This window comes from Manduca sexta, chromosome 8 (genome assembly GCF_014839805.1).
Source record: "Manduca sexta isolate Smith_Timp_Sample1 chromosome 8, JHU_Msex_v1.0, whole genome shotgun sequence".
Taxonomy (NCBI): Eukaryota; Metazoa; Arthropoda; class Insecta; order Lepidoptera; family Sphingidae; genus Manduca; species Manduca sexta.
Window position 1 is genome coordinate 8,420,727 of NC_051122.1, and position 25,469 is coordinate 8,446,195.

Sequence of the window (25,469 nt, forward strand, 5' to 3'; positions counted from 1 at the left end):
GCGCGTACCCAACACAACGACGTCATTATGTACATTACATTGATGTATTGTGTTTGTTTTTGTCAACATTTGAACACTATGTGCAGTTAAATAGATAAACCAGAAGAAAATATTAATTAACAAAGCTATTTATTGCATATAATTGAGACATGGACCGTCTATTTAGCATTATCAGTTATTTACCCCAAGCTATCCAATAACTCTTTTTCCTATGTTTTATAATAACTCAGTAAGAAGTATGTACCTACCTGCTCAATAAAAATAAGTTTATTTTTACAAATAACATTTAAAGGTCAATATCCTTGACAGAATCTAGAGTAAACAATGTTTTATTAAGTTCCAGACTTACAGGATTATAAGGATTTGCACGGATCCCCATTTTGTCATTCAAAAACTATTATTACAATAACAATTGAATTTTACGCAAAATTTACATCCCTTGATAATGAACAACGATAACAATTTTCGATGGTGAGTAATAGGAAACAAACAAAACCCACTACTCATAATTTACCATGATACACGTAGGTAAAAAAATGTTAAGTTAAATTTTTTTTATCAATCGATATCTAATTATCAAAATGTTTGTAAAAAATTATTAAAATGTTTGTAAAAAAATATCTACACAGATCTCACAACTCACCGTATTAAATTCGTTTATTTATATAAACACATCTTCGGAGAGGTTTTAGTAGATTAGACACGTGCGACCTAGACGATAACTGCAGTACAAAGTTTTGTGTTAGGTGGAAAAACAGTAAGTGCAAGCACGTTGTAGTTATTATGCGATGCGTTGCGACGTACACTTTACGCGTGATTCACTATCGAACACGTCACACACGATTGTGACCGGAAAACAAAAACTGCATTCATTCACTGAATACTATATTATATGGAGTATCTATCGGTCTATCGAACTATACAACGTCATTAATCAAAAGTAGCAAGTTTTATGTCTGAATAAATGAATGAATCAGGAATCACTTTGAACTATTCATAGGCTCTACCAGTCCAAAAGGCGACAATTATTGGATACGTAACATAAAACCGTAATGTATTTTAAATGTCGATTATGTTTAAAACAATATCTAGACCTTGAATAATGTATTAACATTTCTAGATTCTAGAGCAATAACTACTAAAAAATAGAAGTTTAAAGTTCAAAGAGCCATGCTGTCGAGATATTTCTCTTACAAATATTGGCTGGACTGAGGTAATAACTACTATTTTCTATCTTATAGAAAACTGAAGTAAAGGAGGAAGTAATAACTGACTGTTTCGTTTCTTATGAGTAAGGTTTTTGGAGGCTTCGCACTCGTCTCACTTCTGTAAGACTTTCCTTTAAAGTTTCCTTCAAATGCAGCGCATTTATGATTCTATGGGTGTTTCTTGAGGTGGTGATAATTATCATCAGCTGATCAATTTTCTCGTTTGCCAGCCTATGCTTTAAAAATATGGGCTAGCGCGTCTCGAAAATGTTTTTTACACATTACTAAATTACTATACGTCTTTATGTGTAAACGGTATCACTTTAATGTTTTCTAAAACCATTTTCAAATATAGGTACCTACCTATATTTAGATAGATAGCATTTTTCTAATAATTACTATGAACTGGAGATAAATGTTTACTACCAATATTTAAACTGCATTTCAACGTTTCTCCTGCGTCTTCGAAACTATGCCATGAACGTTGTGAATTATGACTAATATAAATAATAAAGAAATATTATTTCTTCGCGAAAAATAAAAAATCTTGATTTTGGTAAACATTATTGATTAATGTGTAATGATATTATAAACTTAAATTAATCACATTCAATTAAGGAATTATTGTTTTAATATTTTATGAATGAATTCGGAAGCGATTTTTTTTTATAATTTGACAGTAACATCTCATAAGGACTAGTCAGTCAGTATTTAGTGTTATTATAATAATTAAAGTTGTTACGCATAAATATTATCAGTTGTTTCAAACTCCAAAGTAACTAATTCATCATAGCAGTCGCGATGTAATCGATTGCTTTGGTGAAATAGATATCACTATTCGACCTAAAAAAGACATTGTTGGGAAAATTTATTATCTTTGCAAGTTAATTTCGACTAGATAAAGAAACTAGAAAATTGAGTAATCTCCGATCTCGATCCCTGTTCTCTAGGTAGAGACGGCGTGACGTACTAAACTAGTCCATGTTTTCCATCGCTTAAACATCGCTTTATTACTATAAATGTTATGTGTTATACTATGTGTATAAATTATAATAAAGAAATAAATATTAAGGCAAAATACAGGCCCTTTTATCACTATAAGGATGAATTAATATGATAGTATGAAGTAACTACTATGAAATTAAATCATATAAAGAATTTAATTGCTCTTATTCGAATGCCATATAAAATCGATTATTACTGGATGGCTGGATCTTTTTACTGTGGAAATTTTACTTAAATTGCTTAAATCCAACGGAAAGTGAATATGTAGCGAAACTGCGACGTTCATATAAAAAAAGGCTAATATTTTAATAATCTGGTCGTCACAGCAATATTAATTATTAACACGTGCGCAATGGAATTTACAGCAAACGAATAACGTACAGGGGAAAAATTATCAAGGTACGAGGCAGATTGTTTCGAACTGCGTCACACTGTGCGTCTAGCCAGCGATATCGGTGCGGCGGCGGTGGCTGGCACCGCCAACATCTGGCACAGCGCGACCGTGTACTGTGTACCCCAGCTCGTATTACACTGGCATCCTCGTTATGCGTGAATATTTTTTATAGTGTGGTTTATGATTAGTATGGAAGGTTTATGGAAGTACCCATGTTAGATTAGCTTGAAGACCGTTAGATATAGTCTTAACACCTGGGCAGTTGACTTTGGACCTAGCGTATAATTCTAGTCAAAACAATTTTTTTTAAGTACATAGGTTTTTATATTTAAACTTCGACTGTACTTTCGAACAGCATTTTATAAATAAATTAAGTTCCAGTTTTAAATTAAGTAAAGCGGGCCCTCAGCGTCCCTGTACCCAATAGGATACCTGGCTAGATGCTCGTCTTTGCATTTATCACTTTAATAAAAAGGCTCTAAGTGAAGTAAAATATAAGTCCTAGCTGTTTGAGAATTATATTTGTATACAAACGTTAAATTAGTTTGATGAAAATAGGCTGCTTATTATGGAAAAAGTAAAATATGATATTTACTGGTGGTAGGTCTCTCATATGTGTGAGACCGCCTGGGAAGGTACCACCGCAATGTCTGTTTCTGCCGCCAAGCAGCAGTGTGTAGTCACTGTTGTGTTACGGTTTGAAGGACATTGTAGCCAGTGTAACTACTGGACATAATAAGACTTAACATCTCATGTTTCCGGATGGCGAGCGCAATGGAATACCAAACAATACTTTGCAATTCAAGCTGTTGGATTGTGTTTCTACTATTTATGGGCGGTCATATCGCTCACCATCAGGCGAACGCCAAGCTTGTCTCGTCATTCAAAGCAATAAAAAAAATATATAATTAAGATGATAATAATTTGCATAATATTTTTCGCAGAACTAAGTAATACGTGCGTTTATAATAAAGTGTTTTACGTAAACAAGCTTTGGATTATTTATTTACTTATTTTATAATCTGTTTATATAAAAAGGCAATGCCCAGACAATGTGTTAGAGCCACTAACATAATAATAATAAAATGTATTACCTGGATGGAAACTGCGGGGTTTACTATATGTAAGCTATATTATCCTTTACATTGCATCGTTTAAGCTTCGCGCGGACACTGTCAACTTGTTGCTTGAGAATTGAGAATACTAATACTTTATTAATAGTGACAATTATTGTTTCAGAAACTGTCAGTTGCAGTAGTGTTTCTTGGTATCTGGTTTACAGCTTTTACAAGATTTCTTGGGTTAGTATAAACAGGAGATGATCGTAGAATGTTATCTATCTGTCTTCAATTTATATTGTATAGCTGTGGTATGCAAAACTCGTTTGGGACTCGGTCCCATAGCTTTGTCTAGTTTTGCTATCGATCAATAATGCAAGTAGCATAACTTGTTTGGTAGGCTTTGTAGTCAAGATTATTACTGTGCATTACGATGTAAGAGTATGTCGAATCTCTCAAGATGGCGAGCACTCTTTAGTGTCATGTATGTACAAGTTCATAATTCAAAGTTCGGAGTAGTGTTGCCTCTTTTGAGCAGTCTTAAGTCGTAACGCTAAAGTGCCCTCTAATAACGCTAATATGACATCAGTAGGCGGTCTATCTTTCGACAAGATACATCAGAGTCTATTGTGCTGCACAAATATATTGAATTGTTATAGAATTTCTTTCAAAAAAATATTTCAAATAATACATATATTGCGCAATATTTCACAAGCAGTTTTATACATCAACACAACTTTTAATAAATTGCATTTGAATTAAATTTCTTAATTTATACAGGCCCCAAGTAAATCATAAAAATAACATATTTCGTGTACAGTTTAGACAACTTTTATTGAACTGATGATATAAATAAGCAGGCCTTGTTTCGTGGGGGCACATCGGGGCACGCAGTACCCCCAAAGGAAATTTGGAAAAAAACGAATTTATTCCCATTAAAAGGTTGGGAGGGGGTACAAGAAATTATTAGGTTACAACTGTCGAGAATTAGCGTGCCCCCAAAAAAGAAGTGACAAAAAATAGCCTGGAAATAAGATTATTCGTAAAATTTAATGTAAGTACATACAACTACACTACAACTAGTTCTACAAGTTACAGGGGATTTGGCGGCGCCGACCTAATGTTATCGCTGGTGACATAACTTCATACATTTATTCACACCTGAAAAAATAATCGCATATTCAAATGAGATGTAAAAGAAAATTTATATAGCTTAACATAAAAAATGATTTTTTAAAATTCCTTGTCTATTTATTCCACATCATCTCCGAAAATATTGGGACTGTTTTGATAAGGCATTTACTGGCAGGCAACTTAATATGGTATTAAGAATATATTTACGGCAAATAATTAAGTTGCTCTCCAATAAAAAAACTTTTAAAGTTAGGAATAAAACCAGTTTTTTGAGGGGATTAGAAAGAAGCATATTAAGGTACTTTATATCTTGGGAAAATTGAAAGTGCGTGACTGCTCATCCATTCTTATACGGGCGAAGACACGAGTAAAAGTTAGCTAATGAAAATTTTATTAACAGTTTCTATTAGGTTTTGTTAGTGGCTTGGCCTCCATAAAAAGCCTTTCTCGCTACAAAAGTCCCTCAAAAAATATTATACTCGTAAGAACACATCGTCATCTATTTAAAAAATCTATTATTTCCCATGGGAATAAATTATCGGGATAAAAAGTAGCCTATGTGGGGCATTGTCTATCCATATGTCAATTCTTCCAAATCCGTTCCGTTGTTTCTGCGTTTACTTACTTCTAATACACCTCCAAACATTTTGCTAAATTTTGGAATTTCTCTGACCAAACTCGAAAGCTATAAAACGCTACAACTAATTACTTTCAATCGAAATATCCTTTTTTATTTATTTAAAGTGAATTTAACTCTTTAAAGATTACTATAATTAAGAAAAACGATCGCTGATAAGAACATAAGACTTTAAAGGCGATTTGAAATTTTGAATTTGTACTGCTATTTTTGTGGCTGACTGTACATAATTCGTTTTGAATCTACGGTTTTGTAATACAATATCAAAATAAATAATTCTATTTAACATATAAGTGCATAAGTATTATATATTTAAATAATACAACAATTATTGTAGAGATAACAATCGGCGCGGTGGCTGGTAGTACCAATGTCTGCTCCGGCCAACTGATATCCGACGACATGTGTAATGTTTTAGCTTTTTATATTTATATTTTTAATCCTGGCCGTGTAAAGGATCCACTTCGATATTGACGTTCAGTATTATGTGGCTCAATTAAAATTATGTCAGATTACATTTCTAAACCGTCAGTAAAATGTAGCTTAATCTGAAACGGGGTTTGCATTAGCAAGAAAACTTGCAAAGTCGACTTCCGCAAGTATTTTATACCGAATTAATAGTCACGGCAACATGAATTCTGCGATGAAACTTGCAGGAATTGGAGCTTGTCGCAAGTGAATAGAATTATTTAGGTATATATTGGCTAGAGTAAACTTGCTAGTCCTTAGTTTCTTGTTCTACGTTGTAGAAGACTTTTGCCCGAAATAAAAGTATTATTATATACTTTTCCGGGATAAAAAGCATACTGTTTATGATTAGGTATGGTTTATCCGTGTGTTTGATTTCGTCAATCCATTAAGTAATTTCTGCGTTTACTTTAGGCAAACATATCTTCCCAAAACTTGTGTATTTTTAATGATAGTATGAGTAAGAAGTAAGATTGCCGTTTCTCATAAAATCTTAAGACATTATAATTGGCCGCACATACATCTCTTACGTAGTTATTGTTCGTTGCAATAAAACTTACATTCAACTTATGTTCAAATAGGTAAGTAATTAATTTTAGTAATTACTAAGTAGGTACTTAAGTACTTACAGTCTCTCAGACCAAATCTAGAGATTATTATTTACTTTAAACGTCTGCTTCTTAAGGCAGTGCGCCCCAGCAAAACGGCGCCCTAACGGTACTTTTAGAAGCTGCTATTCCAAATTTATAGTGCATATAGAAAAAAAAACTAACATCATATTTCAACAATATGTTATTACTTTTGTTGTTTAATTTTTTTATATTTTTTTTTATAACACTATTAGTTAGACTCTATGGTAGCTTAAAATTTTCAAAAAAGATCGATTATATTTTAAAAAATATTATTATTTAGTCTTTGCATATTCCTACCCGTAAATCGTGCGCTGTAAATATTTGAACTTCTTTTATAAACTTTAACATAGCTAAAATGATTAAAAACAAGAATTGATATGTTTATTACTAAAGACCGGCATATTTCGTATCTGTTCATTCAATGGCTCTCGTCACTCGCCACAGTCGTTCGCAAAAATTCCATTGAATTGTTATTGAGAGTAATCTGGAACACGGGACATTGTAATGGCATTTAGATAACACAGTCATTACTAAACACATGGTGTCATGTTAGTCAGTTCAATAAAACGGCAAATTTGAGTCGATAAACCGGTTTTAAATTTCAGCTATTTATGGAACACATTTTTTTCATATGTAATGTGGAAATATCAGTTATATGTATTTTATTTATTCCGATTGACCTTTAGACTTAGTACCTACAAGTTAAGTTATAAATTTAATAAATTTGTTAATTGAAAGTTAATATTAAGTTGGAGGAATTCAAATTTATAATACCTAAATACTTATAAATAAACTAGGGTTTATTACCTAAACTAAAGTTATGGTAACTAAACTCTACATAAAAATATAATAAAAAGGTCTTTAATCCGTTGAATTAGAGTCCTTTTAGTCAAGGTTTTCGTTACTTACCGTCACCTAACTTAACACCGGTGATCTAAGTATCGTGTGCAATTATGAGATAAAATCTTTGTTCCGGTGTAAATTGTGTGAACTATCCTTGTGGAAATAAATGAACGTCCTAGCATTGACACGACGTAAGATCGGTTAAATTTGTTTTTTATGTCCAGGCTTCTTTGTATTTCCTTAAACAGGTTTAAGTTGTAGTTTTATTTTTATACATTTTTGGAAAATGGTTGTTTATTTGTGATTGTGGATTAATGTGTTCTAACTCCCTACTGTTAATAGTTTTTTCTGAGGTTTTTATACCTAATGAGTTTAACACGTTCAGGCAGACAGATGCAGCAGGGGACTTTGTTTTATATTTTTGTAAAACTTTTTAAGAGAACAATCCCGTCATACATCATTGTTGCATAACTTTAACCGTTTACGCAGCGCACGCAACGGGAGCTCTCAAAACTAATAAATTTTCCCCGTTTTAGCAACATGTTTCATTACTGCTCCGCTCCTATTGGTCACAGCGTGATGATATATAGCCTATAGCACTCCACGAACAAAGGGCTATCCAACACAAAAATATTTTTTCAATTTGAACCGGTAGTTCCTGAGATTAGCGCGTTCAAACAAACAAACAAACAAACTCTTCAGCTTTATATAATAGTATAGATAACTTTATGATTTACGGGAGATTGGAATAAATCGTATTCTATCTACCATCAAGATCGCTTTTAAATAATGTTTTATTTTTGATGTTACTGTAAATTATCAAAAATAAATAGTATGCTAGTATAGATTAATATGCTTTGTACTTCTAAGAAGTTTGTGTTTGACAATTAAGGCTTGAGATGAAGCCAATGGCCTTGAAGAATGGGGCGGAGCTAGAAACTTCTTCCCGCGCTTCACCGCACCCCCGCACCAAAAGATCGTAATGCGCGGCCGCCCGCGCTGACCGCGTATCAGTCACGGGCCGCTTATGCTAATGACACTGAGTTGAAAATTTACAGAGTAGTTTAAGTATTATAATAAATTATCTAAATTCTTTACTAATTATCTGTCGATATTCGTCCTGCGATTGTACTCGCGATTTTGCACATTTGTAAATTTTATAAGTAATTCATACAATTATGAGACAAATCTGTAAAATATTTTATTTATCTATGGTTTAATATTTTGTTACTATAAGATATCTACTTATTCAAAGAATAAAATACAATAAGGGACAGCAACAACAGTGGTTTTATAGACAGATATAAAATTAATAGAGGTACCTACTAGTTTTAAACAGTTTTATTTAAACGAATTTATTTAATTTATTTATGTATTAAGATATTATAATCGAATTGTTTATAGTGATAACGATTTAAAATTCACTAAAATTTAATTTCTTTTCATACAATATTTTTCTTCGTTTGGGCGGTCGAACATTTTCATTTTCTTCTATTTGCTATTTCTATTTCTTGCTATATTGCTATTTCTTGGAGTTTTGTGTAAAATGTTTTTAGGTTGAGGATTCGTCGTCCTTCAAGTTGACACGCTTCAGGAGAAGACTTAGCTTTTTCTGTCTGTGAATAAATAACATATTATTATAATACTACCTAGCATTTAAATATTATAACAAGCTTACAATCAATTATTATTCACAGTAAATTGCCGAAATATAAACTCACTTCGTAGAGAGTAGAACTATCTTCGATTTGTTCACTAGGGCACTCGTCGCGTATGGGGGTCGACAGAGATAGTGAAGTATTCTTTGCGATTTTCTCACCGACTTGTTTCTAAAATAAATACTAAAATTAGGAATAAATAACACTTTATAGAACTTTGTTTTTGTGTCAACTACTCAATTATGGAATTTTTGTGGCAATATTATTTTGTTATGTCATGATGTGATTTTGCCAAAGAGGAGAAAACTTACATCTAAAGCACATTTGTCGTGGTCTACTTCTCGGTTAACATTTTCAGAATTTTCCTCTATATTTAAACTATTCGAACGATTATTGGATCTGTAATAGAAAAAATAAAATAAAACATACAAACAAATATACATAAAATACCCAAAAACAAAGGTTATGTTCGGTACCTACACACTTTTGCGTAGTTCGACTCTGACAATTATCTACTCTGTGGCATCGGTGCCTGACAAACTAGCGCTAGATATAAAAATGTAAGTAAGCTGGTCATCAGCTTATGACTTTAGAAATAACTATATGAGGAATTTGCTGTATTTTTTCAACTTTTTTAATTAGCTATAAAACTGCGTTTGACTACCAATCTCTTTATAAATAGTTAATCTTACAAAATATAACATATAAGTACATAAGAAATTATTAGTACTTACTTGCTTATTTGTAACCCCTAAGTTTGAATAGTTTTTTCAGACCACGTTTCTTCCGCCTCTGTTTACTTCCCATTTCGAGTAAACTAATTTGTCTATTTTTGAATACCACTAATAAAATAATATACTAACTAAGTACCTACTACCTATACGTCACAATACTATTGTACACTAAAGCTGCCAAAATTTGAATATTCGTACGGTAATATTAACAAAAATTATTTGATGCGCTGAGCTAAGTGATATAGGTTCATCTAGCAACACGACTCGCCCCGCACTGACTTTATGGGCGAATGCGGGGATGCCACTGATCGAATTCTTAGTAAGATTAATTTTTAATTTATTACAAACGAAATTCAACATATTTTTGTAAAGTAACAAAATAATATCATTGCAAATAATATTATTAACACGTGAATAAATTTTAGTGCTGTTTTTTTTTATAAATTAAGTGATTAACATGGTTTTACCTGTCAAAGTTAGAGGAGTTTTGCTGATTTTTTTTCACACTATCTTATATTGAAAGAAAAAAAGAAAATAATAAAATCACTTCTCATATCCTAAAGATACAGCCTGTTTTTTTTTAAGTGTTCGCTTCATAAATATCGACAAAAAGTGGTTTCAACTGCACGCATATTCGGCATTTTTTTGAAATAGCAGCCTTAAGTACTTAATTCAATATATTTACCATTTAAAAAAAACTACCACATTATCAACTTACATTGCGATATTACTTTTTTCTCTGCGTCTAAAAAAGTGGGTTAGACTTATCTATTAATCTCGCAGTCAGCTTTCTAAAACTGACTGTAAATATACAGGTTTAACGGCAAATAAGACACACAGACATGTTGCGCATATCTTTTCTTTAATACGAGCATTTTACAACAATATTGAAACGAAATCATCATTTTGAGATCTGCTGCCAACATACACTACGGGCGCTCAACAAATAAACATAAATCGCGCACACTAATCTATATAAACATGACGCATAAGTACATACAGGCTTCCCGATTATCATCTATACATTCACTAAAGCTAAGTATATCACCGATCGCCACTCTACGTTCCCTGAACGTTCGTCAATCACTAACACACAGTCACTTGATCTTGTTTGTTTGTTCGCTTGTTTGTCCGTATTTGTGTCACTAGTAAATCACCTCGTAGACTGTGGCCTTCTTGTCGCCGGAGCCTGTCACTATGTATTTGTCATCCGATGATATATCGCAGCTGAGCACCGATGATGATTCTTTTGACTGTAAACAAAAAACTATGTTAGTCAACATAATTTCAAGGGTATTACTTATATTGTCCCAGATAGTCTTAGCCTTATAAAAAAAAATATTTGAAATTGTATCGTTTTTAATTTTCACTAAGCTAGACTGCTGTGAATTCAATAAATTTCTTCACCAACATTCCCATCCCTTCTCACACCAATGCCCACAATTTCTCGGGCACTGTGAGTATTTATTAGCACACATATCTAAACCCATCTACGCTACCTCTATCCAAGATAGTTAATGGATATGGAGAGTAGTTAAAACGAGTCTAAACAATTCAGAAACAAGCTTGAAAAATTATGCTATGTCGACCTTAATGTGGAGCGAGATAAGGCCGGGTGAAAGAGAAAAAAAAAGAATAATCAACTGACCTGGAATATACTGGCGCCATAAGGCGTGCGCCAGGCGTTGAGCAGGTTGTCCTTGCCGGTGGACACGAACCACTTGCCGCACGACGCGAACCGCAGCGACAGCACGCACGACTCGTGCAGGTGCAGCTGGTACTTGTCCGGCTTCACCGCGTGCAGCACCTCCACGTTACTGTTCTCCATGCCCACTGCTAGCCATTCGCCTGGTAGAAAAGATAATATTTATTGATAAATAAAAGTATGGTAATTTTTTTTTATTGCTTTGACGAGACGAGCTTGCCGTTCGCCTGATGGTAAGCGATACGACCTCCCTTAAACAGTAGACAACCATTCAACATTATGAATTACAGTATTGTTTAGTATTCTACTGCGCTCGCCATCCTAAGACATGAGATGTTAAGTCTTATTATGTCCAGTAGTTACACTGGCTAAAAATTTTAGAGCAAATAATGTGAGGTCATTTTACGAAATAAAATTTTATCTTACGTTTTAAAGCTAGATAATCTAGGTTAACTTCTCTCTTAGATTTAAAAAGAGTGTCACAAACATTTAATCTGATTACAGGCTATGATTGTTTACTGTGCATCATTGCTATCCGTTACTCTTGTAAGTGGATTAAATAGAATTATTTGCTGTCTCTACATAGACGTTTTATCGGGACGCCATTTTGCTTTCTCAACGCAAGTCGCATTAACGAAACTTGCTCTATAATTTTGTTTTTAATGCGGACATACGTACAATAGGTCAATTGTAGTCATCTGTATTTGCCTACGCACTCTGGGCAATTAACTTGAGCTAACGTCATGGTAAAATATTGCATAAAAATTACCTGTTGGACAATATCCTAATGAGAATATCTGGGAACTGAAGTCATGCTGTTGCAATTGTCTGCCTTCCCTCAAGTCCCAAGATCTGTAAACAAATGAAATTAAATTTTAGTATTAAAGTTTGTGCATCAAAAACTGTTTTATATAAGTAAGTGGTTCATAAATACAAATGTCAAAACTGATTTGTTTAAAATAATAATTATTTAGCGGGAACTGTATATTTAAATTATAGCGTATTAAAAAAAGACGTCTTAAAATTACGCCATGTTAAATTTTCATTTGCTGTAGTTAAAAATATTATTATTTATTGTAATTTATTCTTGGATTTTCCAGAGAATGAACACTCGTTAAATAAAAAATAATATCACTAAATTATTCTAGTCTCCTGAAGGTTTTTATAGATGAATATGAAATTATATATATTCTCCAGAGATGACGGCACACAGCGTGTCGGTCTTGAAGTAGAATCGTAAAGCGTGTTCCACCGATCCCAGATTTAAGTGATAATGATAACAAAATAGAAGATTTTTAGATGCCTATACAAAATATTAGCAGGGGCTAAGCTACCATAGAGCTAGAAGTTGTAGTAGACCCTAGACCAGTATATAACTAAAGCAAGTCCACACTTAAAGAACCTTTTTTTTCGATCAACATTGTGAAACTAACAAAACATCAAGACCTTTTTTGTCTCCCGCACAGGCACTCATAACACCGAGTAAGACCACTTATTAGTCACACTGGGTCAAAGTGGACAATTTTTCTTAGTACCTGGGCCCTTGGTTACAACACGCATATGACTTACCGCACAGTATTGTCGAGTCCCCCGGTCCAAAGCTTGGTGCCGTCGGCGGAAATGTCTATACAGGACGCGCCGTCTGTGTGTCCCTGGAACTGCCGCACCAGAGTCTGATTGTGCAAGTCCCACACGGCGATGTTACCGTCAGAACAACAACTGAAGCACACCTGTTGAACAATGTAACGAATTGTTAGATTGTTGATGACTAAGATTACCTGAGTTATTTTAATATCAGTCTATGACCGGCATAACGTTTTATTTTAAACTAAGACATAGTATACTACCAGTAAACCGATTAATTTGACAAGGTGGTAGGTTATGTTTACACTGTTTAACATACAAAAGGCTGTTTACTATCGGTCCCCAGAATTTTGCCAGCCTGTCTTTGTCCTCGTAGAACTGCTGATCAAATATTACGATAGTTTGGTATAAAACTCATCTGCTACCTTCTTACCAGCCAACGTTTGGCCACACAGAAGATTTCAATCAGTTGTATTTCAAGGATTGGCCCATACGTATAAAAATTACCATTAGACGGTCTTAATAATCTTTATTTTACACAAGTAAGAAGTCCTGTTCTGTGCCTTGAAAAGATAAGATGCGTTGACCAAATATGTTACCTTAGAATCTGGACTAATAGCGAGTGCATAGCAGGCGGGCGCGGAGGAGGTGAGCTCCGCCTTGATGCGCGGCGTGGGCGACGCCAGGTCCCAGATGGACAGGTTGGACGCCTCGCCGCCCACGATCAGCGTGCGCCCGTCCGGCAGCAACTTAACCGATCGTATGTAGTTGTCTCTTTGCTGCAATTAATTGTAACAATTAATATTAGAGAAATGTGTCTACTTATCGTTTGAAAAAGATTAAGATTTATGGAACATACAATTATTTTGAGATATTGTATTGTAGAACTAATTTTTAAATTTAATACATTGAATTGAAAAATACAAATCCAAAAGACACGCGGACAGTTACCCACTCACCAAACAGTCGAGCTGACTGACGGGCGCCTTGCTCGGCTGGCTGATGTCCCACACCTTGACGCAGCCCTTGCCGCCGGTGTACACGTACTTTGTGGGCGAGGAGACAGTGACGGCGCAAACGACCTCGCCGTGCGCCAGGGCAGACACTTGACGCGCGTGACGGGGAATGCCGGGACCCATCAGCGCGTCTGGCGGAAAGGGCACCGGCTGCATCTGGCCCTCCGCCGACACGTGGAATGAATACGCACTGCAAATTGTTTGGATTATCATTAGTTTGTTACATTTTGGGGTAATTACATTTTTATTGTAAACTATGATATATAGCATCTTTAGAATTAATATAATGAATTTATTGAAAAGATTAATCACAATGAAATTGTCGAATACCAAAGAACAAAATTATCAGACCTCATCATCAGATCAGTTTAAAATATGAGTTAAAGAAGGCTGTTACTTACGGCTTGCCACCCGGTATGGGTGCTAGTGACGCCGGCCCAATAGGCGGGCGCAGCGGCTCATACGCGAGCGCCGCCCGCGCGGAGTACCCCGCCAGGCCGTACGCGTCGTGCGCGCCGTTCCCTAGGTACGGGTACTGCAGCGCCGGCGGCTTCACCGCTGCCTTGAGCGGCGCGCCCGCCGAGCCCGCTCCGCTCGCGCCCGACGTCGGCGTCACCGGCTTCGAGATTGGCGTGCTCGGCTTCTCGTCCAGTTTCTTTGCCGATGGCGTTGACGCGTTGCTTGATGTGCCAGATCTGAAAAAGGTATCATGTAGAATAAATGCAACAATAAATGATTGTAATTCATGTCAGAAAACATATTGCAATTAATTTGCTTGATTTTAAATTTTGTTATAATTTATTCTAATATATGTAGAATAAATGCTAACAGAACCATAGCATACCTATTTCGAATGCAAAATAGTTCCAGCTAAAACCGCAATTAAAACAAAGCTTAAACTTAAAGGTCGCAAATTAGATCAAGAATTTTCCACAGAGCAGTAATTTGTTGACAAATTAGTGTGGAGATAATCCATGGTTACATCAATTCATCAAGGCATCTAATCTCATTGTTGTTAATGGGACTAACCAGAGTCCAACACTGAGCCTGAGTGTCCGTATTCCGTAATTGATTCGCTGAAGCGGATTAACTTTCGACTCGGCCAACTTGCTCCGTGTAAGTACAATGACCTTCTTGTCGTCCGACAAGCAGTTTACACACTAGGGTTTCTATTGAAGGGATAGAGCGATTATCAAGAATTAACGCGCGTACACAAGCTTAGCCGGTTGAAAGCGACACGTGAGGTGCTAAAAAGGCTTCGATATAACAGGTGTTGACCTGTTTATAGTAGGTTAGCAACGTGTACACGGATTTGTCGGTAAAGCTTTACATAATGCCGTTAATCTCATTATGACAAAACATTGGTACGGCTAGTTAGCGTCCCGTACCTTCTGTCTTTAATATTCTGTAATGTTTAATTAAGAATGTTTTGATAGCGTTACCTAGGGCTGTGGGGCGGGTGCTCCTTCTTGGGCTGCAATTTGTCGAGTCCATTTTCTCGTGGTGAGGGCGCACCGTTGTGTGGCGATGTTGGCTCCTCACTCGCGTCATCTACCACTAATTCCTGAAGATTTGACAAATTATAATAAGCTGCAAAAAGTCACTATACCGAATTCAGAACGTAGTAGTTTCAAAGGTATTCGTCGAATACAATTTTACAAGTAGGTGAGACTTACATGGCCCATATCCTTTTCTTCTTTCTTTAATTTCTTGTGGTCTGGCTCTGCGGGACTCCGCGTCCTATACTTTTCCCTCTCGCCGGGTGATATGGAATTTCTCTGTAACAATAAAACACAAGTGTGAACACTAAAATAAAGATAATTGAAAACAGGCGGTATCGTACGCTGTTGGCTTAACAAATACGAGTGGGCAAACATAATCAAAACGTTTACGGCAAGCTTACGTACCTATAGCAATCAATCGATCATTGTTCGCAAATAAATCGGCGCGCAGCGAGGCGAGCGCTACAGTCAATATCAATATCAAAACACGCTGAGGCAGAACAAACTGACCGCATGATTAGCTCCGGGAGTGGTCATCGCCCCTCGCCGGCTCCACAGGGGGAGGGCGGGGAGGCGAGGGGGTGGCCACGACCGCAACATTTGGATGAGCGCGCAAATACGCACTAATGAAATAATCATAAACGTGACGAACGATCGGCATGCATCCCGCCATCCCCTTGCGTTTACACATGCTCAGCGCTCGCCACACGCCGGTAGGTAAACTATCCGCATCTCCCCATCGCGCCCGCCTGTATTGATATCTATACGTCGCAAATCCAAAAGGATGGCATCCTTTACCGAACGCCCGCTGAACTGAATACCAGACATAAATGTTGCGACGCGCGGTGGTACCGAATATACGGATTATCAATATTCGGTCGAGTGCTCACAGCGAGTTGTGTGTCAGACAGATGCTATTTCAAGTGCACGCACGCAACCGTGAGAGCGGCAATTCGAGCGAAATGGCTATCCGACATAGGTATTCGATATAGAATATTGCAATTTCGCATCTCTACGTGGAATTATATCACCACGTGTAAACGTAGCCATTGGAGCTTTTAGATATTTGCGTTTATTATATGTTTTCAACGGGATTTTCGGAAATGAAATTGCGACCGTAATTGAGCCCGAATGAGAAATAGGTCCGATTGAATCCGTCGTTTCGCGTGGGTCGGGTAGGCATCGCTCGGTAAAGTCTTGAGGGGAGTGTCGGGCCTCATTTTACGAGGCACTAAGTTAGAGGCGAGTGGCAAGAGGCTGTTAATTTGCTCTCGACGCCACGGGCCGGTGACCTGTCGCCGCCGCGCCCGCCGTGACTTACAGCCTGACAGACTCAATTTCATACAACACTAACATTGTATAATCGTCAAGTAGCTCCTTGATAATATTATACAACCGTTTACGTTGTTAAGATGCGCTTATCTACGACATGAGCACTTGACGTGTAACAAACTAATTCATATTATTCCGGTTGCTGATAGTTGACAGGCTATCTATAAAAATGTATTTTTAGAACATCAACAATCGATTGACACATACCGGTACCATTCCAACCTGTATTGATATGCTCGTCATTGTTGTGTTTATAGAATAAAGAAACAAATTCTTGGAAACAAGAATCAAAAATCAATATAAAACTACAACATTTATCCCAAGTTGAAGAGATATTAAGTACATTTGACACGAGTTTTCGGCGGTACCAATATCACGATAAATATGTGAAACATCTAAGCCGAAATAACATCTAAAATGTAAATGGAATCAAACCTCGAAGCTAAAAAGCGCACACTAGCGCGGGTGAATGTTATAAAATAGTCATGTACTAGGGTTTCCGATACGGTCGGAGTATTGAAGTCCTAATTTTACGAGCGCTCGATCTCGACAGGAGCGTTCGACATCGAATTTCAAGTGAGGCCATTTGGAGAGAGCCGCAGCGCGCCCTAATGTGACGTGTCGGATTCGATTGGATGGATTTTATGTTGCCCGCACGTACAAATGTGTAGTTCATTCGACACTATGATTTGTGGTTGTATATCAAGTATTTAATTATGTCACAAATGCATCGATGCACTTATTGTGAGAATTGGGATTAATATAATAAATGTATTGGTGGAATACATTTTTTGTCAACATTTTCTTTAAATAATAATGATACCACTTCGCAGTTTCACTTATCGTCGACTTGTTAAAAACATTTATTGCAAAAGGATACTGGTAAATGTTATTGTCCATGAGGTACGGACTAAATGTAATTGACTTACAAATTGTAATATTGCGTATTACGAAGGTATTCTCAGAGTTCTTCATTTAGAACAGAAAAGTGAACAGAGCTAATCTTCACTTTATCCTATTATGTTTGACCTCAAGAAAAAGCAATTGTGTAAAGGGCGAACTACGAAGCGGCGCGTATAACACCGCGCGGAGTTATCCGGCGCGACTCTGATGCTAAATAAGCAGTAGTTGAAGTACAAACTCGTGCAGCAGTAGCAGTGGAGTACCGTGCCGGCGGCGCGTGTGTGAGGCGGTGGGCCGGTAGCGCAGAGTGAGACAGAAGCTGGGCTGCTTTGTGACGTAACATATAAAGTGGCAACATACAAGCGCGCTGTTAACGCCGCCCGGGCTTATTGTCTGCGGTCACGCGACGAGCCGTTTAGCCGCGCGCGCCGCGCCGCCGCCACCACCGCCGCCGCCCGGTTAACCGGAAGGGGGGCGGTTAACCGGACGCTCGGGGGCGGAAGAGGGGAAATAGATAAATAGACCGCCCGCCGCTCGGAAATGTTCGGATTGAGTTCGGACTATATTTCAGGCATAATAGTTTTGAAAAGTTAGGTGATTTACACGCGACGTTTTCAGCTGTTATCGGGACCACCCATTTTATACGGCTCGGTTTTATGATACTGTCATCGAAAAGTTTTATTGCGCACATTTCACTTTAAGTTCCATTACATTTGTTACTTGTAGGATGTTTCATGCGTGCGCATCGATGCTATCGTCAATATTGAAGGCCAGTTTATACGTAATGTGTATAATTAAATGAGTCGTTACAGAGGCTGTAAACCAAAACGATAATAATCACTATGAAACAGGAACCGACGTTAGTCGGAAACGTGGCCCACAAAGAGTTTAAAAAAATAAACGACTGCGAGAGCGTAAACTGCGGGGCGCAGCGCGACTTTAAAATTAACTTTACCGGTTCATTCGTATACATAAATAATGGAGGAATTTCTGAATACACATTAAACTCCTATAAAGAATACATTAGCATAAATTTATAGTAGCGAGTCGGCGTTTCGAGCGCGTTTTTACGTGACTCGTAAAGTTTATAGTCGCGAGTGGAGGATTGCGTTTACTGCGCTCGCTATCGGTTTATGGCCGACCCCAAATAACCAAATTGCCTGGTACTCGTTGTGGAGCTGGCGTGCTCGCCGCCGCTCGCCGCTCGCAGCTCGCCGCCGACAATCTGTTCGGGAGTGCATGCCATTATGCCGCCATTCCGCCTCCGCCACTCTACATTATGAGCGCTCTTCGCGGAAACTCTGCCGTGCGCCTGCACCACTCGCAAAATACGCTTGGAAACTTGCCCAATACAATTGATGTTCATTACTGCTCGCCGTTAAACCTGCACTTAACCGAGCTCTCGCTTTTGAACGCTCCGTGCACGCGTTCGAGCGACGCGTCTCTAATTCGAAACAGATGTCTAAACAGGGCACCACACGACGCCGCCACGGCCGACCGCGCTACAAATTAAATCAAATTAACGCTAAACTCACGGACAGTTGTATCGCATCGAGTAAATTCCGGGGAAGTCGTCGATAAGCAATCTCACGCCGCCCCCTCACTCCATTACAGGAGTAATTAGCACAATTAACAGGAGCGGGCGAGAGCGCGCCGCGCCGGAGCGGAGGGAGCGACGCGGCGAGCCGAGCGCTCAGGGGCGCGGAGGGGCGCGATCGCTTTCACGCACGCAAACAAATGTCACGTGGCACGACGCCTTAATTAAAACGATAATTGAGTTGACTTGCGAAACTCATCCGCCATTTCGACATTCCGAGAGAAATTTCACGGAAACTCCCCTCGAAACTACGAAGCCCTTAAGTGTCGACGACTTTAATTTTGTGTTTGCGTCTACTTTGCGGTTCCGAGGCAAATTTTAATATGGTGTACGCGGCTTCGCTTTGTGAAATTAACTTAAATAAATTGCTACGAATTGAGTTTCGACGCTGTGCTGACAACTCGTTCGGAAAATTGTTATTAAAGAAATAGTATGGTTCATAACTGAAGCGAAAATTGCCACCAAGCGTCTTGTTATCCCTAATTATCGAGTACGGAGGAAACAAAAACAAAGTGATTCTTTTAAATTCAAATATTCTTAAACACTTGTGAGAAATAATGAACAGTGGCCATTAATCTATTTGGTTTTGACAAAGCTTAATTGACTACAATGTTCTCGTGTTAATCCGAGGTATTCCTTTCTCTGAAAGCTATTGTCGACACTCCCGTGTTAATGTCCGCTATAAACAATTCGTTTCGTGTTAACGAACTATTCGATTTAACAACGTAATAGTAATAAAAATTAATTTGTAAAGGTTGCTGGCCGACCTTTTAAAATAACGTCTTAAATAATTAGCTGCCGCCTTGTGGCTGCGAGCCGCCGCGGCCGATTGTGTTAACTGTGTTACACATACGAGAGCGATAACTTCATTAAACGCTTCACTTTACTAATGAACTTACAAACCATGTTTTGCGGACATTTTTGCTATCCCGTCATGCAAAGATAAAATTACATTGGCCGACTATTAATCATGTAGTGCGAAATGAAATTCGTAAGAAAAACATGAATTAAAATGTAAAGAATAACATTTCTGTTTGCGCGTTGAAATGTTATTATGTACGTCAAATAAACGGAGCAAAAAGAATTAGTTCAAGTAATAAAAAACCCCACATTGACGTGCTGCGTGTTTACTAATGCGCCGAAATGAGAACGGATTACAAAGACGAATTGCACTGGAAAATTTTTTATTTTTTAATCTGATCGGTAAGTCCACCCAAAGCAGTGTTTGTTTCTATACCAGGAAATCACATAACAGAGCGGTAAAATTTTATTAGAAATTATCTTACCTCTTTTATTTTTTATTTTATTTATTTAATTCTTTATTGTACACATTTACAAGAGTTAAAGACATAGTATATCCACTTATAATTAATAGAGTACAATTGGCAGTCTTATCACTGGAGGCAATATTATACAGACAATCAAATGGCATGGACATTTTACATGCACATGGACTTTTATCTGCTGTTCAAGACCAAAATTCGTAAAAAATCTTACGTTAACACAAATTGTATATTACTTCTTAAATATCTAAATAATTATTAACAAAGCCAGTGTCAGTTGACAAATTGTATTTACCGAAGACAAAGTGAGGATTTTTAATTTGGTATAATTAGCGCGAGAGACGGTCAGCCGTGCGAGTGTCGAGTAGTGAATGGCGGCAGGGTTCGCAACCGAGGCGGTAGCAAGCCGTTGTTTAAATGGGAACCCCTCGCCACCCGTCAATAAAACATTAAACACGTAACAAGTTTATGCGTAGCGACAACCCTAGCGGATTCCGCCACTTCGTTAATCCGGGCCAGGGGCAGCCCTAAATTAGGGTCGAGACAAGCCGTAATCCCCCGCTCGACGCGACGGGGGATTTATATTGTTATTGCTCCGCGTCCAGAATTATACGAGGGTTGAGGGACTAATGAAAGGGGAAATTTAATTCCTAATGATTCTCGTCTTAGTCCGTAACGAGGAAACTCGAAAAAGGGCCCGATCCGCATACTTTTTGTGATTAATCGCTTCACGAGAAGCGAAAAATATTTAATTGGATTTCCTTTGCTTTTTTCCGCACCTAATGTGTTTGTTTTCGTTGGAAGAGAATTGATGTCGACATGTTAGTCGAATCAGAAGTTAACGACCAAATTGGATTACAAATTTATTCATGAAACATTTTCGTTGCTCGTACACGGCAGTGAGTGAACGAAGCATATGTAAATATGTGATAAGCGCGAAGGGAGCAAGGAGAGACGTGCGGTGCATGGCAGGTCGGTGGCGGTGGGCTGCGGCGCCGGTGCGAGCGTGTTGAGGCGCTGCTTGTGCGGCTTGTACTACCATGCAGCGCCGGTGCTACACGGTGACAACGCGACAACTCTGCGCCGCATGGCACACGATGCCCGCATTGTTAAACATGGCGACCGGCGACCGCGGAGCACCGTGTCTACACCGCCTATGTATTATGGACATCTAATCCTGAGTACACACTACGCACTCGCATGGTGCAGTTATAAACAACATTCAGCAGTTTATTTCTTTAAATAAAATTGTAAAACGTATAATTTCGTGGGCGTAAAAATGTATAAAACAAGATGTTAACGATATGATTTTGATGTATAAAACGCTCTGGCGCACAGTACGGTGCAAATAAAATAAACTCATCAACTATTTTCGAAACGCGTTCTTATGAGCGCGAAGCGGCGCGTCTGCCGCCCTTCCGCTCATTACGCCGGCGACTAATTGAGATAAATTATGAAGACGTGCACCCAGCACGGCCGCGAGCTATCGCACCAACATACCTGCTGTGTGCTAGCAACATGCAGCGATTTCAATTAACCGCTCGCACGCCCGGGTTTTTTGCTCGCTTAGCTGTTTGTTTTTGTTTTACTAATCGACGTCGAATAAGTTTGTGGCAATTTAATAGTAATTAACCCGCGTAACAACTCGTCGTATAAATGCTGTTTGGCGGCGCTTCAATGTAATAAAACCCCAGCGGTTATAAGTATAATAAAATCGGATTGAAACGTGTTCAATAAATAAGGTAGAATGTGTTGCGTCAAAGGTGGAGGTGTAGCGATGCGGGAAGACCACACACGTCGCGTCGCCTGGCGAGCGGCGAGCGGCGAGCGGCGGCCAGAGGCGCACGGCCGATAGTGGCTGCGACCGCAACATAGGAGCGTGTGTGGCGACCGCAGGGTGAAGCTACGCGATGCAGGCTCGTCAGCCCTGCGGTTACGTGACATCCATATACGTAGTGTTTACGACACGCTGCGCTCCACCCTATGTTACATACAACACAACCGTGCATACAAAAATACTGTAATACATCACACAGGGCTCACAGCTCGGCGCATCCCTAGGCGTATCGCATAAAACAGCATTCCCGATACGAATCGTCGGATGCAATACGTATTGAATATTTCATTTGGATTATTGAATCTGTGGGAGCGTGAGCCGCCGTTATTCGTTACGCAGGTAAAACACGAACCGTCGGCCGATGCGATGTCGGACTGTATCGAAACATTGAATCTATGAGCCACGATCGCAATCACAATAGTAATAAAACGGCAATGTATTCATAATTCAGCGTGCAGTCATTTAATCGTATCCACAATCGCTTAATTTTAAAAAAATCTGTTCAGATGGAAAAATTCGCTACGGATTTTTATTAAAAAAAGACTAATAGTTTTTTTGTTAATTAAATCACTTCAATCTAGATTTCCTCACTTATATTTGTGGTAGTGTTGCAAAAATTGATATGTAACACAACTGGCTATTAAACTAATGAATGGGTAATTTAATATTATAATAACTTTAGTGAAACCGGTAGTCCGTGTTGATCTGAACGTAGTCAGGTATTGATATGAATAGGGGAAGATAGATGGGTGCAGGAGATTCGATCAAGCTTGCATAAATCGATGCGATACACCCGGATTTGAGAACAAAGCCGCAAGCCAGCGCCGCTCCGGGAATATTCTTGTCTACCTACATATAGTAACTCACTACCCCTATTTCGAATTGCCGATATCGAAGTTTCCAATTTCAATGTATCATAGTCACTCATCCATGAACAATTGAAGAGATATTGTAATTAATTTCATATGAAAATACACGTGTAAGGATTCGTGTTTGTCTTGTTATTAATTCCACTGTAATCGACGTTTATTAACGTTACCTTGTCGTTTACAGTTTTACTTATAAAAAATTCGCAAAGCTATGTTTATTTACGTCTTACTGCTCTCAAACTTTTAATCACCGGAGGTTTTTAATTTGGACAGCTATTTAAGCAATGCTTAACCACCTCTTAACGCTAAAACAAAGTTGTAAGTATTTTTTTTGGTAATCGGTGGCAAAGCAATTGATTCAAACAAGACGAGTTTATAAGTAAGACTGATTGTTACTAACGTAATTAAATTAAAAAACGGATATGTTAGTAAAAGGTGTTATAAAAATATAAATTATTTCACAAGTAGAGCAACAGCCGGTCTCAATATTTTACTTATGTTACATACAGAAAAAATGCTTGCTTTTGTTGGTTATTTGTGCTTCTATAAACTAATGGATAAGAATACCTTATCCTTTCTATCTGAGGGTCGAGTTTTTTTTGTACGTCCAGAAGATAGGCTATATCTATATGGTCAAAAGACTATTCTTTTGACCATACTGCCTAGTCTTACGTACATAGGTATGTTCAGAGAGTCGAATATGATTATTGTCATGGAGGCGTTTTTTGTTTTTTTCAACAACTATCAATTATTATAATGATAATCTATGCGGTATGTTATTTAAAATTGTTTTACGTAAAATAGTAGATAAATATATTGAATACAATTATATTAAAAAAAAAACATTACTAGTAAGTACTCGGTGGAAAAATAAAACGTTTCGGTGCACTCACAAGAGTTACGGGTGTTATCTCTCTGATCACAGTTAAGTATTCAAAGTTTGTGATATTGAAGCAGCAGTAACATTTACCGTTTTACTGTCAAGTTAAGATAGCAAACTCCAGTTAAATATTAACAAGTTATTGAGACCGGCCGTAAATGAACCACGTTCATCTTTATAAATTGTCCTTTTAATATATTGCATTGCGTTTTTAAACGTAAACCCGTTTATAAAAGGAAACGATAAATAACATTTATTTCCTCCGTATAAGAATCGAGGTGTTTTTATGAAGATTGCAGTATAGCTAATAGCTTTATTAAAATGCAATCAATAAAGTGTGACCTTTATTTATTATTGTAAACGTAATTGATGGCAGACCAGCTCACCGTTTTTCTTTTGACGCATAAGGAATTAAGAAAATAAATTCATATTTCGAATAGGGGGTAACGGACGGAATGTTTGCTCATTCGCATAGGCCATTTAAGTCGAGTCGCGATTAATTCTCAACGGGGATTATAAATCTAGAGAAACAGAGGCCATGACTACATGACAAGACACGTAATCCGTCTGGAGTAATGTGGATGCAGCGACATAATATAAGATTATCTTGTGTTATACCCTATCAAGAGGCAGGGGAGTGTAAGGAGATTAACTACTGTATACCATTCGATACGTATTAAACAGATTCACATGTATGCCAGGGGATATGGTAACAATGGAAGGCGTATGGGCTTGCTTTGGCAATATACATAGGTGAATATTATTAACTGTATAGCAATGTATTCATATATGCACCTTATGTTAGGGCTGTAATGAATAAACGTTTGGCTCGTATGTGGAACAAACCACAAAACATTTTGAAACACCTTACCACTTTGAATGTTAAGAAAATTACGTCAAAACGTTGAAATAAAAAAGGAAAATCGCAAAGAGAACGTGTACCGCGCAATCTGTTTCACTTTAGGGCGTCTTAATAATTACAAGTGGCCATTCTTTCCAATTAAGAAAAGTCTCGAGCTATAAATTGCGAGGGCTGTCGCGGGTGCGAACCCAGCTGAGCGTTGTTACACCGCGCGTAAACACGCCGCGCTAGGGCTGCCACTGCCGTCTCAGGCGAGGCGCGGCGTCGAACAAAACAAACCGGCTCTTTTTTAATGTCTAATAAAGCGTTCTTACTTTGCCTTCACAAA

The 25,469-nt window shown here is 37.7% G+C and overlaps 1 protein-coding gene and 1 long non-coding RNA gene across 3 annotated transcripts in view; both read right to left on the minus strand.

Moving 5' to 3' along the window:
* Positions 1-8,273: 8,273 nt before the first annotated feature.
* LOC115440076 lies at positions 8,274-10,082 on the minus strand. Its single transcript, XR_003938331.2, has 4 exons — positions 9,772-10,082; positions 9,349-9,436; positions 9,101-9,208; positions 8,274-8,995 (listed from the first exon to the last, which is right to left on the minus strand). It is a non-coding gene; the product is annotated as an uncharacterized LOC115440076 (long non-coding RNA).
* A 530-nt stretch (positions 10,083-10,612) lies between these two features.
* The window catches only part of LOC115440075 (protein groucho), a 57,443-nt gene continuing 42,586 nt past the window's right edge, over positions 10,613-25,469 (minus strand). For both annotated transcript variants that reach the window (XM_030164232.2, XM_030164231.2), the window contains exons 8-16: positions 15,753-15,854; positions 15,519-15,640; positions 14,478-14,771; positions 14,020-14,266; positions 13,660-13,839; positions 13,046-13,206; positions 12,246-12,328; positions 11,420-11,619; positions 10,613-11,024 (exon numbers count right to left, since the gene is read on the minus strand). In XM_030164232.2, coding sequence (XP_030020092.1) covers positions 10,917-11,024; positions 11,420-11,619; positions 12,246-12,328; positions 13,046-13,206; positions 13,660-13,839; positions 14,020-14,266; positions 14,478-14,771; positions 15,519-15,640; positions 15,753-15,854 — 1,497 coding nt within the window. In that variant the 3' untranslated portion in view covers positions 10,613-10,916. The remainder of the gene's footprint in view (positions 11,025-11,419; positions 11,620-12,245; positions 12,329-13,045; positions 13,207-13,659; positions 13,840-14,019; positions 14,267-14,477; positions 14,772-15,518; positions 15,641-15,752; positions 15,855-25,469) is intronic.